Consider the following 15,699-nt stretch of genomic DNA (forward strand, 5'->3'; position numbering starts at 1 on the left):
ATTGGTAATAGTATTATATGAGATTAACTCAAGGAATGTATTGCAAGTTTAATATTGCTTTTCTCTCCCTTATTTGTATATATTCTCTACTGTTGCATTAGGCTTGGTCTCCAGTCCTGAGAAAAGTGGTGATCATTAGTGGCAATAAATGAACGATTTCTTTAACATAAAAACCAAAATCTTTTTCTGCAACTGTGATGCAGACACTTGTCAGTTGACATAATAAAAGTACTAATTTGCATTCAGGGCAATTCAAAGAGGAAGAAAACAAGAAGTAGGAATAGAACAACAAAAGCTGCAAAAATTAAAGAAGAAATAAAAAGTGACTCCTCATCACCACCCTCAGAAAACTCTGATGAAGATGATGAGTATAATGAGGTAAACATCATTCATATAAAAATTGTATCTTTTAGAAATGCAATTCTAATTTTAATATTTTAATATAACATCTGAATATAAAACTAGTGTTTCTGATTAATCCATTATTACTACTGATAATGATTCTTCAGGTAGCAACTTTTGTTCAGGCTCGGGAAAAAATTAAACTTGATTAGAAAGTACAGCATGAATAAACAATGTTTTGAGACATGCAAGTGAATGCTTCTGCTACTGATCACAACCCTCTGGGATCTGCCATTCAGCCAGTTCTCAATCTACCTTACCATCCACTCGTCCAGCCCTCACTTCCTGAGTTTGCCTATGAGGATATCATAGGATACAGTGTTGAAAGCCTTGCTGAAGTCAAGGTAGACAATATCCACTGTTCTCCCCTCATCTATCCAGTCAGTTGTCCCATTGTAGAAGGCAATCAGGTTGGTCAAGTATGATTTCCCTTTGGTGAATCCATGCTGACTACTCCTGATCATCTTCTTGTCTTCCATGTGCATAGAAATGACCTCCAGGATGAGCTGTTCCATCACCTTTTCAAGGATGACGGTGAGGCTGACTGGCCTTTACTTCCCTAGGTCCTCCTTCAAAGATGATTGAGGGTGGCCTAACATTGATGTCTGCCAGTCCCCTCAGCACTCGTGGATTCATCCCATCAGGGCCCATGGACTTGTGGATGTCAAGTTTGACTATTATTCAATAGATACTGTTCTAACAGGCTACTCAACTTTGTTGTGTTTTTATTACTTCTGATGTATTCCTTTAGGACTCTGTATTTGTTGGGTCATTTATTTAAATTTATCACACAACAGAAACCACTAGAGAGAAGAAAAAAACCCAACAGATTAAGTTTAGGGGCCACATTACACCTAATTTTGTGACTTTGAAGGTAGCTGAAAGAACACTAGATTCTTTGGAACATCTCTGAAAAAGAGATGTTCTCCTGTGACTGTGACATTTAATTTGTGGTCAGTCAAAAGTTACTGGAACAAAACTAACCAGAACAGAGGTCTTCTATCATCACAATGCCCTGAAAAATCAACTCAGTCTTGTGATGCCTACTTCCTTATTGTTTTTAACTCTTTGCAGCTTAACTACCTTTTATGGGGCAGATTTCTTTGGTAATATGAAAGTTAAATGGATTTAATCTCTCACACACCCCCATTACCCCTGCCCAATCAAGACTTGTTTTGTGTCAAATCAAGGAAATGAGTGAGTAGTCCTCATTTTGTTTTGCAACTGCATCCAGCTCTGTTTGATAGGTGTTAAACCTATGTCTAAAGAAATCACACACAGAAAAAAAGTGCATTTTAATGTGATGGTTACAAAATTTGTATAGTTAGGAACTCGATGTGACATATATGCTTGCGTATTGCAGGATAAGATTGTTTCAGTGAAACGTCCACATAAAAAAATTAAAGCAAAAGAAGAAAATGAAGAAAAGCCTGAGTCAGATATTGGTATAAAGAAGGAAGCTGAAGAAAAAAGAGAGACGAGAGAAAAAGAAAACAAGAGGAATCTGAAAAGGGAGAAAAAAGAAAAAGAGGATAAGAAAGAATTTAAAAATATTAAAGAAAAGAGAGAAAACAAAGTAAAAGAATCCATACAGAAAGAAAAAGAAGTAAAGGAAGAAAAGGTAACTAGGTTTATTTTTTCTTATATAACACTAGAAAAGGCCACCAGGGTTTTGTGAATGACTTTGAGTTGAAAAAATATTTTGGATCATTCACTTTACAGTTGTCATTTCATTGAAATTTTTTGCGTCATGTGAAGTTTTATTTTTACCACTTGTAACTACAAGGACAGGCAAATGAAATGGGAAATTGCCTCTTTAAAGATCCATAGCTTAATGGGACTGAGAGTGCAAGTGGTGCAAAGAAACTTGTCCATTCTCCTTCTCCATCCCTCAGAGAGAGAAAATAAAAGGTATGTCACTGAATGTCAGATTTTTTTCTTTTTTTTTTCTTATTATTGAAGGGAATGCAGTAAATACAGTGATTGCCTAATTACAGTATAATTCCAGGCCAAAAATAAGGTTTACTTATCAGATAAATTTTCATATTTTGTTCTTAGGTAAATGAAATCAAATCTGAAAATAAAGAAAAAAATAAAAAAGTTTCATTGTTGGATATTCCAGTTCATATTACTGCAACTAGTGAACCAGTTCCAATATCAGATGAATCTGAAGAACTGGATCAGAAGACATTCAGTGTGGTAAGTCACTTGTTGATAACTTACTGTTTACACTTGATATTCTAAATGAGCACAATTTCTGATGTTTTTGATGCTATTAGGCTGTATAATACAGATATCTATTGCCAGTAAAATCTTAGATCAGTGAAAGGTTATTGACACTATACTAAATTCAGTTTTGTTTTCAGGTCAGCAGTTTTATTTTATTGCATTTATGCAGTATAGTGAAGAGTATTTGTCTAGTTGTCTGTGTGCTGGACAGTTTTAAAATACAGACTGTGAAGATCCATCCTCAAGAATAATTTGTGGATACTGCTTCTTAAAGGACAAAACTGAATGAGGAAGGAACAAATCCTAAAGTCCTTAGAAATATCTTGCCCAAGTAATATCTCTGATACCAAAAGAATTTCAGTTATATCACTACTTATGACCGCAACAGAATCAATATTGGAAGAAAAAAAGGGAGGTATGTAACATTTTATAGGTCTATTGGGGCCTTTGGAAAGATGCTAAGGAGTTATTTTGAGCAGCTACTTTTCTGCTGTGAAAGTTCTATCATTCAGCTCTCAACAGTTGTTACTGCTAGACAGATTTACTGGGTCTACTGTGGTGCTGGCTATGAGAAGCAAATTACCTTGTTTTCTCATTGGTATGGTACTGACCAGTTTATCTATGTGGGGGTTGTTGTTTTGTGATTTGTTTTTTATCTAAATGATGTTATAAGTGACTCATCCATAATTTCCAGGATATCTTGTGAGTGGCCAGGTGACTGAAAATCACACTATTCCCATGAACAATTGTGCTTCTCTGTTCACATCTACACTTAAGCAGTGTACTTTGTAAACTGTCTTTTTAAAGGTTGCTTTAAGCTGTGGTTAGTGCAATAGGTAATGTAGCTGCTTAATTACTTAATGGCATGAACTGGTAATGGAACAGCTTCACTGATTTTTTTGTCCCTAGATGTTGCCACAGTGATGGTGATGTTCTCCAAAATCCCTCATATTTTTGATTCTGGATATACAGACTTACCTCTCTTCCTAAGTGGGAGCAATTCTAGGTTGGGTTTGCATATAGAACATTTTTTTGGCCAGGTCCTCTGTTCTGGAAGGTATATTCATCATTATGCCATAATCAGATGAAATCTAACTAGCATGTTTATATTTTAAAATGGAAATTACTGCTGTGGGTTGTTGAGCCTAACTCATTTGACTTCTTGTCTGCCTTGTGACAGGTAAAAATATGCATTTCATCTGTCTACCTTGCCATTGTGATTGAATGGTATTTCCAAGCAAGCATCTATAATTTAAAACATGCTAACTGGTTTATCTGTATTTACTATTAACACATTTGAATTAGTGTGAAAATTCAAGAATACACATCGGAAATATATCTATCAGAACATATGTGTTGTCATCACTGTTACTAATTTAGGCACACCTAAACTAGATTTATCCTAGTATCTGCATAGAACTCAGGCTTAAAAACTGCTCAAAGGAATGCTGATCCTCTGTTGAATGCCAAGTTTAATTATTGCAGAAAGTATCTATTTAAAATATATTCTCTGATGCCGTGTGATTTAGGTGCTTCAAAAAACTCTCCGGAGCAGTTAATTAGGGGTGAGATAAGAAAGGGTTTATTATGCCAAGGCAAAGATGTTACGACACGCGCACCCGCTGTGCCCCAGATGCTACATTTTATAATATCATCTATCCAATCCCAAATGTGTCCACCCTGTGGCCTTTACTCTGGACTGCCCAGGGTCCACCCCTGAGAAATGGGTCTGGGGTGTATTTTGGGACCACCTACTTCATCATCTTCACCATCTTCAGAGCACAAAGGGTACATAGTCACCCAGTTCTTGACTTCATTTTGTTATTCAGGCCCTGATATGGTTGTTCCCTAAATAGTCTAGGCCTTGCCTTGACAAAAGACTAAACATTTCTACTGGATTCGGGGGTAGGAGTGATATGGGGTACATAGAATGGGGTAAGAGGGTTAAGGAATGTGTAAAGGGTGCTACAGGGAAAGGGACAAGGGAGTGAGGGTTGCTGCTTTTAAAATCTACTTATAAAACTTACAAGGCTTACAAATATTAGAAAAATAAAAAACCCTTAGGGGCTTAAGGCATCATCTCATTCTTGACACTGAGTTTGTATAGCTTTCAAGGCTCTAAAAAATAAAATAAGTCTTATCCTTGTCTTGGTTTAAAGACAAATATTGGGAGGTCGGAACTCTAATAAGATGAACTGTCCCCTTTTATAGAGGAACCCAAAAAAAAATGAGAGGAGGTTATAATTGAAAAAAAATAACAGTTTACTAAAAGGAAATAGCAGTAACTACAAAGATACAGAGGAAACAATTTACCCACAGAGAGGGGAATGCACCACCCACGTGGTCCCCCAGGAACAAAGGGGAAACAAAATGATGGAGGGTTTTTTTCCCCACCAACTCCCTCCTTCAGGTCTTAATTGCAGCGGTGGTACCAGTTCGAAGTCTCTTTGTTCCCTGGCTTCCGAGCGGCAGGGGGTGCAACTGTCCCACGTTGGGTGAGCAGTGAGCAAAGCGTAGGGGCGAGGGGGGGGTGTGCAGCCATACCACACCAGGCAAGCAGCAGCAGCGAGCTAAGCAGAGTGTCTCCCAGCTGGCTCAGTCGTACCTCGGAGCTGTCCGCTTCAGCACCGAAACTCTGTACTAGCACTCTGGAGGAGAAATGGGAGGAAGAGAATTGGCAGGTGGCAGAAGGGACCAAATTTCTCCATGGGTTTTTTGGGGACAGTCCACACTGTTTCAGTGACCAAGGCAAGATGGCGTACTTCTGGTTCCCGGCATTTCTGTTGTCCCCACCACACAGGGATGGCTTCCAGCCACAGCTGAGGCCCCAGAAAACAAATTTTACCTGCATTGAAACCCCCCCCTTCCCTCCAACTCCCCACGTCGGGAGGGCGGGGTGGTCCCCTTCAGATGATGTAATGATATGAATATTGATCGCTATAACCTCTCTTCCCTGGCTTGTAACCATAACAGTCCTATATACTTGTGCTGAAAGTTAAACCCATGATTGGAAAACCTAGTTATAATAATTCCTTTCTCTCAGAAAATCTTTTATGTTAACTTAGTGTTTTCTTAAATCTTTAATATTTTTTACATACAATTTAATACTTTCATATAGGAGTAAATTTTCAACTATTTAAAAAACTACTTTTTCCAAATGAAACCTTGTAGTAAAACTAAAAGAACTGCAAGCAAAGATTTGTTTTTTTCATTTGGCTTACAACAGTACTGTCCTTGCATATGTAAGGGTGAGTTATGTTTTACAATTTTTATTATGTTTTTATTTTTGAATTAATGTATTCCTTTTTTACATTTTATAGTGCAAAGAAAGAATGAGACCTGTCAAAGCAGCATTGAAACAATTGGATAGACCAGAGAAAGGCCTTTCTGAAAGGGAACAGCTGGAGCATACTAGACAGTGCCTAATCAAAATTGGGGACCACATTACTGAATGTCTAAAGGAGTACACAAATCCTGAACAAATTAAACAGTGGAGAAAGTAAGTTATTCTGCATGGTATTTCTTGAAAATGGGAAATCCATAATAGCGTCTATTAATCAGAACACTTTTTAATTATTTGTGTCTTATTCTCCCTTTCTTTTACTTTTCTGCTGTATTAAATAAGGACTTTGTCTCAGTTTACCAAGACAGAAGTGTTTGCTAAGGAGGGAGAGATACGAGGAAAACCAAACTTCTCCCTCTAAGCAATTTTAACTCCAAAATTAAGAGACTCGAGTCGAGGAAATGTGAAGAAAGAAAAAATAACAGCTCTTTATTAAAGAATATATGTGTATAGGTAAACGCAACAAAAGAAAAAAACCCCAACAATCCTGCACCCAAATTCCCACCAAAAAAAACCCCAGTTCTTTTCACCTTTCAACACAGTTCTAACCACGACCAGCAGGGGGCGCTGTTGGATCTCTGGTGGAGCAAAGGGTACAGTTGCTCTCTGGTGGTCAGCAGGGGGCACTGTTGAGCTCTGGCGGCCACGGCGTGAGACCCAGCGCACCGAAGGTGGCCAGACGGGATCCCCCACTGAGGGGGGAAAGGAACTCTCTCTCCTCCCACACACCCTCCCTGAGTCTGGCAAAGGAGTGAAGTCCCCTCCCCAGAGGAAGGAAAAAAAACCCAAAAGCTCACCTCCCCCCACAGCCACCGAAACCATTAGCTTGGAATGTGGGACTTTTGTGTGTGTGCTCACTCCAACCATCTCCTCCCAGGGGGCACGGCAGCCTCTCAAGTAGCCCCCCTGCTCTCACCTTTCTTTCACAGTGGTAAAGGGAAAAAAAAATTCCAAGCAGAGTTCCCCTCCTTTTTTTCTTTAAAACAAGAAAACCTATGACAGACTTATAAAAAGATGATTATAGATGGTTCAAACTTTTATTGGATTCACTTTTTTATACTTGCGTAGCAATGCATTTTGTCCAGTAGGTGGAGTATACTTTTTAAAACCAAAAGCAAACAAAATAACTATATTTAGAGTATATTTAATGTTTAGTGAAAAAGAGTTCTTATCATTAAAGAATCTGGTTTTTTCAACTTTGAAGTTTGTTTTGGTTTTTTTATTCATGCTAAAAACAGACCATTATAAATTTCTGTATTTAACTTTGATTTTGAGTTGCAGAATCCTTTATTCTTTTTAAAAATATACTCTAAAATTAAATCAGATGCGAACTGACTTGATAGAAAATATTTATACCATACTCAGAAATGTATTTCAAAATGAAAGAAGAGTTTTAAGTGTTCTTATGCATCTGTGAGGTGATAACATTGGAAACAATAAGAAAAAATGTTGGTTTATAAACTTGCTATATTTTGTTGTTAAGTTCTTAATACAATTTGAGTTTGTTTTGTCATAAAGTGTACTTAATTCCTTCACGGTTGCAAATATGGTTGCACTTCCATATACGACACTCCTCAGTCAAGTGTTTAATTTTCTTGCAGACTGTTGTTAACAGAATATTTCTACTGTTTGTACTTGCTTTATTTTAAAATATTGGGGTGAACTGAAATACAAAAACAATATCCATGTCTTAAAGACACTTTGGTAAATGTTATGTTTCTTTAAGTGGAAATTCATAGTAGGATCACAGAATCATAAAATCGTTAAGGTTGGAAAAAACCTCTAAAATCATCAACCATTAACCTAACACTGCCATGTTCACCACTAAACCATGTCACCAAGTACCACATCCACATGTTTTTTGAACACTTCCAGGGATAATGATTCCACCACTTTCCTGAGCAGCCTGTTCCAATTCATGAACACCCTTTCAGTGAAGAATCAGTATAGTAGAGCTACTATAATGTTAATTCTTAATAACGCTACAGTACCATACATAGATTATTAAAATATGTATTTCATCAGTCTTTAATAAGACAGAATTTAGTAAAGGTATTCATGCTATATTTCTTATACAGATGTCATTGGGCACACCATTGTCTGGTTGTGTCTACTTTTGCAAACCTCTAGGCCAAAACTATAACGTTTAAATCATCACAGTGAAAGAGCAGATAGATGCTTCTTGAATGTACACACTCGAGATGTTTCTGAACTAAACACTAGTTTTCATGCACTTTGCATTCTGCAGTCATTGTGATAACTATTACAAAATGACAAATTCCTGAAGTAATTAATTTCTGTGAAGTTTGAAATACAGCTAAGTAATGATTGCTGTGCAACTAGGTAATAATCTGTGTAACGGACTTTACAATGATTTCAGTTTACTGAAGTACTGTTGAAATAATTTCATTTAAGTCCATGTTCTGTTGTATGACTGTAGTTGGTTGACCCTGGCTAGATGCCAGGTACCCACCAAAACCACTCTATCACTCCCCTTACCAGTTGGACAGGGCAGAGAGAATAACGAAGGGTTCATGAACTGAGATAAGGACTGGGAGAGATCACTCACTGATTACTGTCACAGGCAAAACAGACTCAAGGTGGGGATATTAATTAAATTTATTACTGGCAAAATCAGAGCAGGATAATAAGTAGTAAAGTAAATCTTAAAAACACCATCCCCCCACCCCTCCCTTCTTACCAAGTTCTACTTCCTCCTCCCCCAGTGGCGCAGGGAGATGGGGAATGGGGGTTACGGTCAGTCTAGTCAGTCTATCACAAGTTGTTTCTGTCATTGCTCAGAGAGAGGAGTCCCTCCCCCACTCCACTGTGGGGTTCCTCCCATGGGAGACAGTTCTTCATTAACTTCTCCAGCTTGAGTCCATCCCAAGGGCAACAGTTCTTCACAAACTGCTGCAACGTGGGTCACTTTTCCATGAGGTGCAGTACTTCAGGCACAGGTTGCTCCACAGCATCACAAGTCCTACCAGGAAAACCTGTTCCAGCATGGGCCTCCCACGGGATCACAACCTCCTTCAGGCATCCACCTGCTCTGGCATGGGTCTCCTCCACAGGCTGCAGGTGGATCTCTGCACCCCTGCGGTCCTCCATGGACTACAGGGGGACAGCCGCCTCACCATGGTCTGCACCACGGCCTGCAGGGGAACCTCAGCTCTGACGCCTGGAACACCTCCTCCCCCTCCTTCTCCACTGACCTTAGTGTCTGCAGAGTTGTTCACATGTTCTCACTCTGCTCTTCTCTGGCTGCCATTTCATCTCTGCAACAACTTTTTTCCTTCTTAAATATGTTATCACAGAGACGTTACTATCATTCCTAACTGGTTTGACCTTGGCCAGCGGTGGGTCCGTCCTAGAGCTGGCTGTCATTGGCTCTGTCAGACATGGGAGAAGCTTCTAGCAACTTCTCACAGAAGCCACCCCTGTAGCCCCCCTGTTACCAAAACCTGGCCATGCAACCCAATACAATGACACAATAAAAACTAATATATGGAAAATTATAACCTCTCTTTCTTTTTCCTCAGAAACTTGTGGATTTTTGTCTCTAAGTTTACAGAATTTGATGCCAGAAAGCTGCACAAGCTGTATAAACATGCAATCAAAAAACGCCAAGAATCTCAGGTAATACTTTCAGACTCTCTAAATATACAAATATATATTCTAAGTTTTATAATTATTATTATGTATCAATTGTCTACACTCAATACACTTTAAATGTATTTTACTGTTTGTAGTAAACTAGTCTGTTTTCTTAGGATATTTTCTGAAGAATTCAGATGCAACTCTGGGATTTATCAATGATTATTTTTATACTTGTCTCTTTTAGCACAGTGACCAGAATATTAGCAACAACGTGAATACACATGTAATTAGAAATCCAGGTAAGAAATCTTGAGCATATTATTGTGCTGTATATCTTAAATGATGGTATGTAAAGTGAAATAAATTTAAAACTGTCTCCTAGAACTCCCATACTGATGGATATCATAGAAATAGGATTACTTAGCATAACTTCACTAGTTTGCTGATGAAATTCAACTGAGCATGGACTAAATTTGGCACTTACTGATTTTAGTAGCAAGTTATTTGACCATTCTTTTAAAGTAAATAAATTAATTTTAAAAACCCACACTTTTTTGTATTTAATTTTGAGAAGGGAGAGAGGCCAACTCAACACTTGTAAACTTCTTGGAAGCTCTATACTTGTCTGTAGCAGTTGTAATGTCACCATATCATAAGAAAGATATTCCCTGAAGTCATGGTTAGCAATCAGTTATATGGGATGTCTTTTATTATTGGCAATAATACTGTTTTTCTGTGCTCCCACTGTTACCTTCTTGTAATACTTGGTTTTATACCATGTTATATAAAACCTAGAGTATGTTATCATGGGTTTAAAATGAGTATAATGTATTTTAGGAATACCACTAATAACCTTTCATTAAGGTGTACCTCTAAAGCTGGTGTTCACACTAGGGCTGTCTCCCCTTTGAGAGGAACTTCCTACCATTTTGTTTCAAATTGCTCTGCTAAAGGCACCTGGTCTCTACTCACTGCCCATTTGGGCCACACTGATCTTCTCCATTCAGTCTGTAAGGTTGAAAAATTTAGTTTCTCAGCCCTACATATCTACATTTCTATCTTGCTTGCTTCCTTACTTCCGAGGTTTCTCTCAGTTCACTCACATTACTGCATTTGTCTTTCAATTATTTAGATCTTGTTTCTGGCAAACTATAATGCCACTTTCACATTGCTTTAAATCTGACAGATAGAAGTGTTGTTTGAATTGATAAAGAAAAAAAATTATACTATATGAGACTTCCTTATAACCTCTGCTTTATTAAACAGATGTTGAAAGACTGAAGGAGAATACAAACCATGATGACAGTAGCAGGGACAGTTCTTCTGACAGATATTTGTCACAGTACCATGATCATCATAAGGACAGGTATCAGGGAGATGCTTATAAGAAAAGTGACTCAAGGAAAAGGTCCTATTCAGGTTTCAGCAATGGAAAAGACCACAGAGACTGGGATCACTATAAACAAGACAGCAGGTAAATTGCTCTGTTAAGAATTCCCTTCCTGGTTTTGCAGTATGCTTGTAGTAAGCACCAAAGAATCTTTTCTAAGCAATGCAGAATTGCAAAGACATTTCTCTTATGCAGTTCTATTGAATTGACATAATTGTAGTTCTTACTATGTGTTCAGTAATAAGTAAATTTTTTCAGATACTATAGTGATAGTAAACATAGAAAGCTGGATGACCACAGGAGCAGAGATCACAGGTCAAACCTGGAAGGAAGTTTAAAAGACAGTCGGCCTCATTCAGATCACCGTTCCCATTCAGACCACAGGATACATTCAGATCACCGTTTCACTTCAGAGTACAGCCATCATAAATCTTCCAGAGATTATAGGTACCACTCAGACTGGCAAATGGACCACAGAGCTTCTGGTAGTGGCCCAAGGTCACCATTAGATCAGAGGTCTCCTTATGGTTCAAGATCTCCATTTGAACACTCATCAGATCACAAAAGTACACCTGAACATACATGGAATAGCTGGAAAACATAACAAAGACTGACATTTTCTGGACCTTCTTTTAGCCATATACAGTAAACTAACACAATAATTGCCTTATGTGACTTGAAAGATACGGACTGGATATTCTGTTACTAGCAGTATTGTTACTTCTTTCCAGGATGCAAGGTCTATTATCCCAACAATAGAAAAATATTTTTGTATTTAAAATTTATGCTGCACTGTGCTGCAAATGTTGTGGCAGGTGGGGTTTTTTTTCCCCTCTTTAAGAAATGGAAAATGTTTACTTTTACAGGGACCTCAACACTGCCCTATTCAGACTGGCTCTCATAAAACTGTTTTTACAGTGAACACAGTTTAAATTATGTTTGCAAATGAATTTTTAAACACTGACCTGTGATCATGTTTCAGGGAGAAATGAGGAGTTTGTTTTGTTTTCTTAAAAAAGAATTCTCAAGGACATTTGTTCACTTTTCAAAGCTATTTATTTACATTGTACGCTGCAACCACCTTACTGCTTTTCATCACAAGATTGAATATTTAAGTTCTGTACCTATAACTGTAAAATAACCAGGATTTCTCCTGTTTGTGATCAGTTGTAATAATGCCTTTTTTCAAAATAAAATAAATGGTTGAAAATTTTTGCAAAACAATTCAATGAGATTTTTTTTTTTGCTTGTTCCTTTCCCCACCTACTCAGTCCTTCTTATCACAGAGTCAGTATGCTAACACTTTTTAATAAAATATCTTTATGAAATCACTGTTCAGAATGCAAAAATGGGGACAGAAACTTTTTTATTCCATTTAGTGTCCCCTTTTTATCAGATGCTTCAGATACATGTTTTGGATTTGTTTTAAAGAAGGAGTGTTCAATATCTGAACACTTTTGAATCCAAATCAGACAAAATTTATTGGAAATTTATTGTTTTCCCTCTTGAAATGGGCAATAATGTCAAATGTGCTACGCAGTCAGTTAATATTTTAGATTTTAATGGCTTTCTACTACTAGAATTATTACAATGCACGCTGATTGTACATAGATAACTTCTGTCTGGCAAATTAAATTTAAATTTAAATGTGAACTCATGTTTTCTGCTGGTGTTTTTCTACAGCATACATCTTTCTCATTTAACCATAAAAATATTAAAATCTAAGTACTAAATACACAACATAATTAGGGAAGATAAATGTCTACCCTGGCATCATGTGGTTGGAGCTAATATGTTGCTCCAATTTTAATTCATCTTGCAATGTGTTGAGCATTTTTTTCCAATTAACCAGGGTTACATGAAAGCATTAAAATCCAACCAAAACCTGTTCAGAGTACCTGTCTGTTATGATCTCACTATAGGCACAGTTGCTGCACATTCTAAGTTAATATCATTTAGCCAAGTACATTTAAGCTAATTTAATGTAGGCTTCAACTCAGATAATTAATGCTTCTTCATTTCTTAGCTGTCACCTTCCCAGGGTTGGGAGGCTTTTGAACTCTGCTTTTGAGCTTAATTACTGAAGCAGTGTTTAGCTAGTGGTGGCTAGTAAGGTCGTGTGTGCGTGCTATGCATCTTCTTCTAGTGGTGAAAATCTAGAAGTTGGAGCATCCACATCCACTGCCTAGATCTTATAGTTTGGATAGTGAGCTGGAATCTTGGATCCACTATAACACATCAGTAGAGCAGTCCCACTAAGTCTGCTTTACTATTGGTATAGCTAGACAGAACATAGTTGGTGGCTTTGGTTAGAATCTTTGCTAATTAGTATATTTAGGTTGTGTTAACTTTAATAATGTTATAGAGGTTTAAGACTTAACTGAACACAGAGGGGAATGAAGTTTGATGGTAGAGGTGTTCTCTGTGGCTTATGAGACTGTTATGGGATTCTCCTTAATAGTAGGATATGCACCATATCCTCTGCAAATAAACCATTTATAATTCATTTTTCTTGCATGCAGATGTGGTGGTTGGACCTTGGTTGGATACCAGGTGCCCACCAAAGCTGGTCTATTGCTCCCCCTCCTCAACTGGACAGGGGCGAGAAAATACAACAAAAGGCTCATGGGTTGAGATAAGGACAGGGAGAGATCAGTCACCAATTGCCATCACAGGCAAAACAGACTCGGGGAAATTAATTGAATTTATTACCAATCAAATCAGAATAGGATAATGAGTGTAAAGTAAGATAGGCAGGTATCCCCAGAAATGCCAAGGTAGTGGAAAAAATTCAAAAGTTTATTTAGAAGGCCAGAACATGGGAAACTTACAAATACCTGACAGTCCTGTTTAAGCACCGGACCCTAGGGAGAAAAAGACAAACCTCCTGTTCGCTCACAGGCTGACTCCCCCAACTCTCCCCAGACCACCACGTCCCTGAAGCATTTCTGCAAATGTTATCTCTCTCCTCTCACATATCAGAGAGGGAGGTTGAGAACTTCTCTTGCTATGCGGCAGGGGGTGGGGGGAAAACATTGAAACTGCCTTTGAGAAAGTTACCTTTTAGGCAGAAAGCCTTCCTAAGCAAAAACAGTTTTTAGCTTTCCTGTTACAATAGATTGGTTTTGATTTAAAAGTGCTAAGTACACACTGTGCAGATCTAATAGACTATCAAAAGCAAGGAAATTCAGGTGGAAGCTACCAATACATCTTTAATTTGCTCTGTTTCATATACTCAAAGTTTTTCAGAGTGCAGGCTTTAAGACGAGCTATAAAGTATACCTGCAGATATTAGGAAGAAATTCTTTACTGTGAGGGTGGTGCAGCACTGGAACAGGTTGTCCCGAGAGGTTGTGGACTCCCCATCCCTGGAAGTGTTCAAGTCCAGGTTGGATGGGGCTCTGAGTAACCTGGTCTGGTGGAAGGTGTCCCTGCCCATGGCAAGGGGGTTGGAACTAGATGATCTTTAAGGTCCCTTCCAACCCAAACCATTCTATGATTCTAAAAAGGATGTGGATGAGGTGCTCCAGGCACCAGAGCAGACATTCCTATGCAGACTATGGTGAGGTAGGTTGTCCGCCTGCAGACCATGGTGGACCATGGTGGAGCAGGTATTCACCTGCAGACCATAGAGGACCCAATGCTGGAGCAGTCCCTTCCTGAAAGACCTCACTCACCATGCTTTGGTTCACATCTTGGACTGCATAAAATGGTTCCTTTCAGATAAAACTAAATCAAAAGAACATATAATACACTCCAACAGCTGATGAATGTTTGGTCTATTTGAACTTATCCAAAGCAAAATCCTTCAAAATGTGCAGGGGTGGGCACTAGATCTTCAGAACCAAAGATTTCACTCTACATTTCTGCTTCCACTGGGTCACATAGAAGCAATATCCTAATACTTTTTTGAACATAAGTCCATTATTTGTTTCATGTTTCATAATTGTGAAATTAGACATTTTACCATGGAATCTAAACCCAGAAGTAGAAAGCGTTTCCATTTGCAAGGCTGCATTTTTTTCTTCTTTTGGTAAACAGTCACATCACAATTATCAGGTTTTCTAAATAGATCATCAATAAAAAAATAAAACAAGTAGAGGAAGTTAAACAATAATCCACAAACTTACAAGGGTTAGATGAATCTCTGCTGACAAAGAAGAAACTCTTATCTTGTTTGTCAGTGAACATGCATGTCTACTTGTAGAAAGCTTTCAAAGATTCAAAACATGGAGTGTCATCACTGAAGGATTTCATATGTATTGATTGAGGAGTTTAAAATAGTTGGGGAGGGGGGGATGATTGTCATTGAAGTAGATGTACCTGAAATTATTTTTCACCTGAGGCATATCTACATCTGATTTCCCATTGAGAATATTTATTCCTCCCTTTACTGTACAGAAAGGCAAACTTATTCGTAAGATGAAGCAAAACTTGTGACTTTTTAATAAGTACATAAAACCCCCACACCTTCAAAATAGTGGTCTTTCAAAGACTCACAAGCATGAGTTGTGCAAGTCACAGTTTAATTATTTAGGGTCTTTATATAGGATTTCGAATTCATAAATGTACATTACAAAATTTTTTACCTTGCCTTAGCCACCTTAGCCACTACTGAGCTAGCTCACATGTTCTTAAAAACTGATATGAAAAAGCCAGTTGGTACTTCTGGGAAAGAATAGCTCCCAAATCAAGCCTATGGGACTCTGTTGTGGTTTAACCCCAGCCAGTAGCC

General features: G+C 38.0%; 1 protein-coding gene across 1 annotated transcript in view; it reads left to right on the plus strand.

Annotated features, from left to right (window-relative positions):
- The window catches only part of LOC116779982 (chromodomain-helicase-DNA-binding protein 1-like), a 71,710-nt gene extending 60,142 nt beyond the window's left edge, over nt 1-11,568 (plus strand). Inside the window, exons 30-37 of the mRNA XM_032674483.1 lie at nt 247-378; nt 1,766-2,023; nt 2,461-2,601; nt 5,952-6,130; nt 9,517-9,613; nt 9,819-9,873; nt 10,841-11,048; nt 11,223-11,568. Coding sequence (XP_032530374.1) covers nt 247-378; nt 1,766-2,023; nt 2,461-2,601; nt 5,952-6,130; nt 9,517-9,613; nt 9,819-9,873; nt 10,841-11,048; nt 11,223-11,568 — 1,416 coding nt within the window. The remainder of the gene's footprint in view (nt 1-246; nt 379-1,765; nt 2,024-2,460; nt 2,602-5,951; nt 6,131-9,516; nt 9,614-9,818; nt 9,874-10,840; nt 11,049-11,222) is intronic.
- The last annotated feature ends 4,131 nt before the right edge of the window (nt 11,569-15,699 follow it).

Source organism: Chiroxiphia lanceolata, chromosome W (genome assembly GCF_009829145.1).
Source record: "Chiroxiphia lanceolata isolate bChiLan1 chromosome W, bChiLan1.pri, whole genome shotgun sequence".
In the NCBI taxonomy this organism is placed as follows: domain Eukaryota; kingdom Metazoa; phylum Chordata; class Aves; order Passeriformes; family Pipridae; genus Chiroxiphia; species Chiroxiphia lanceolata.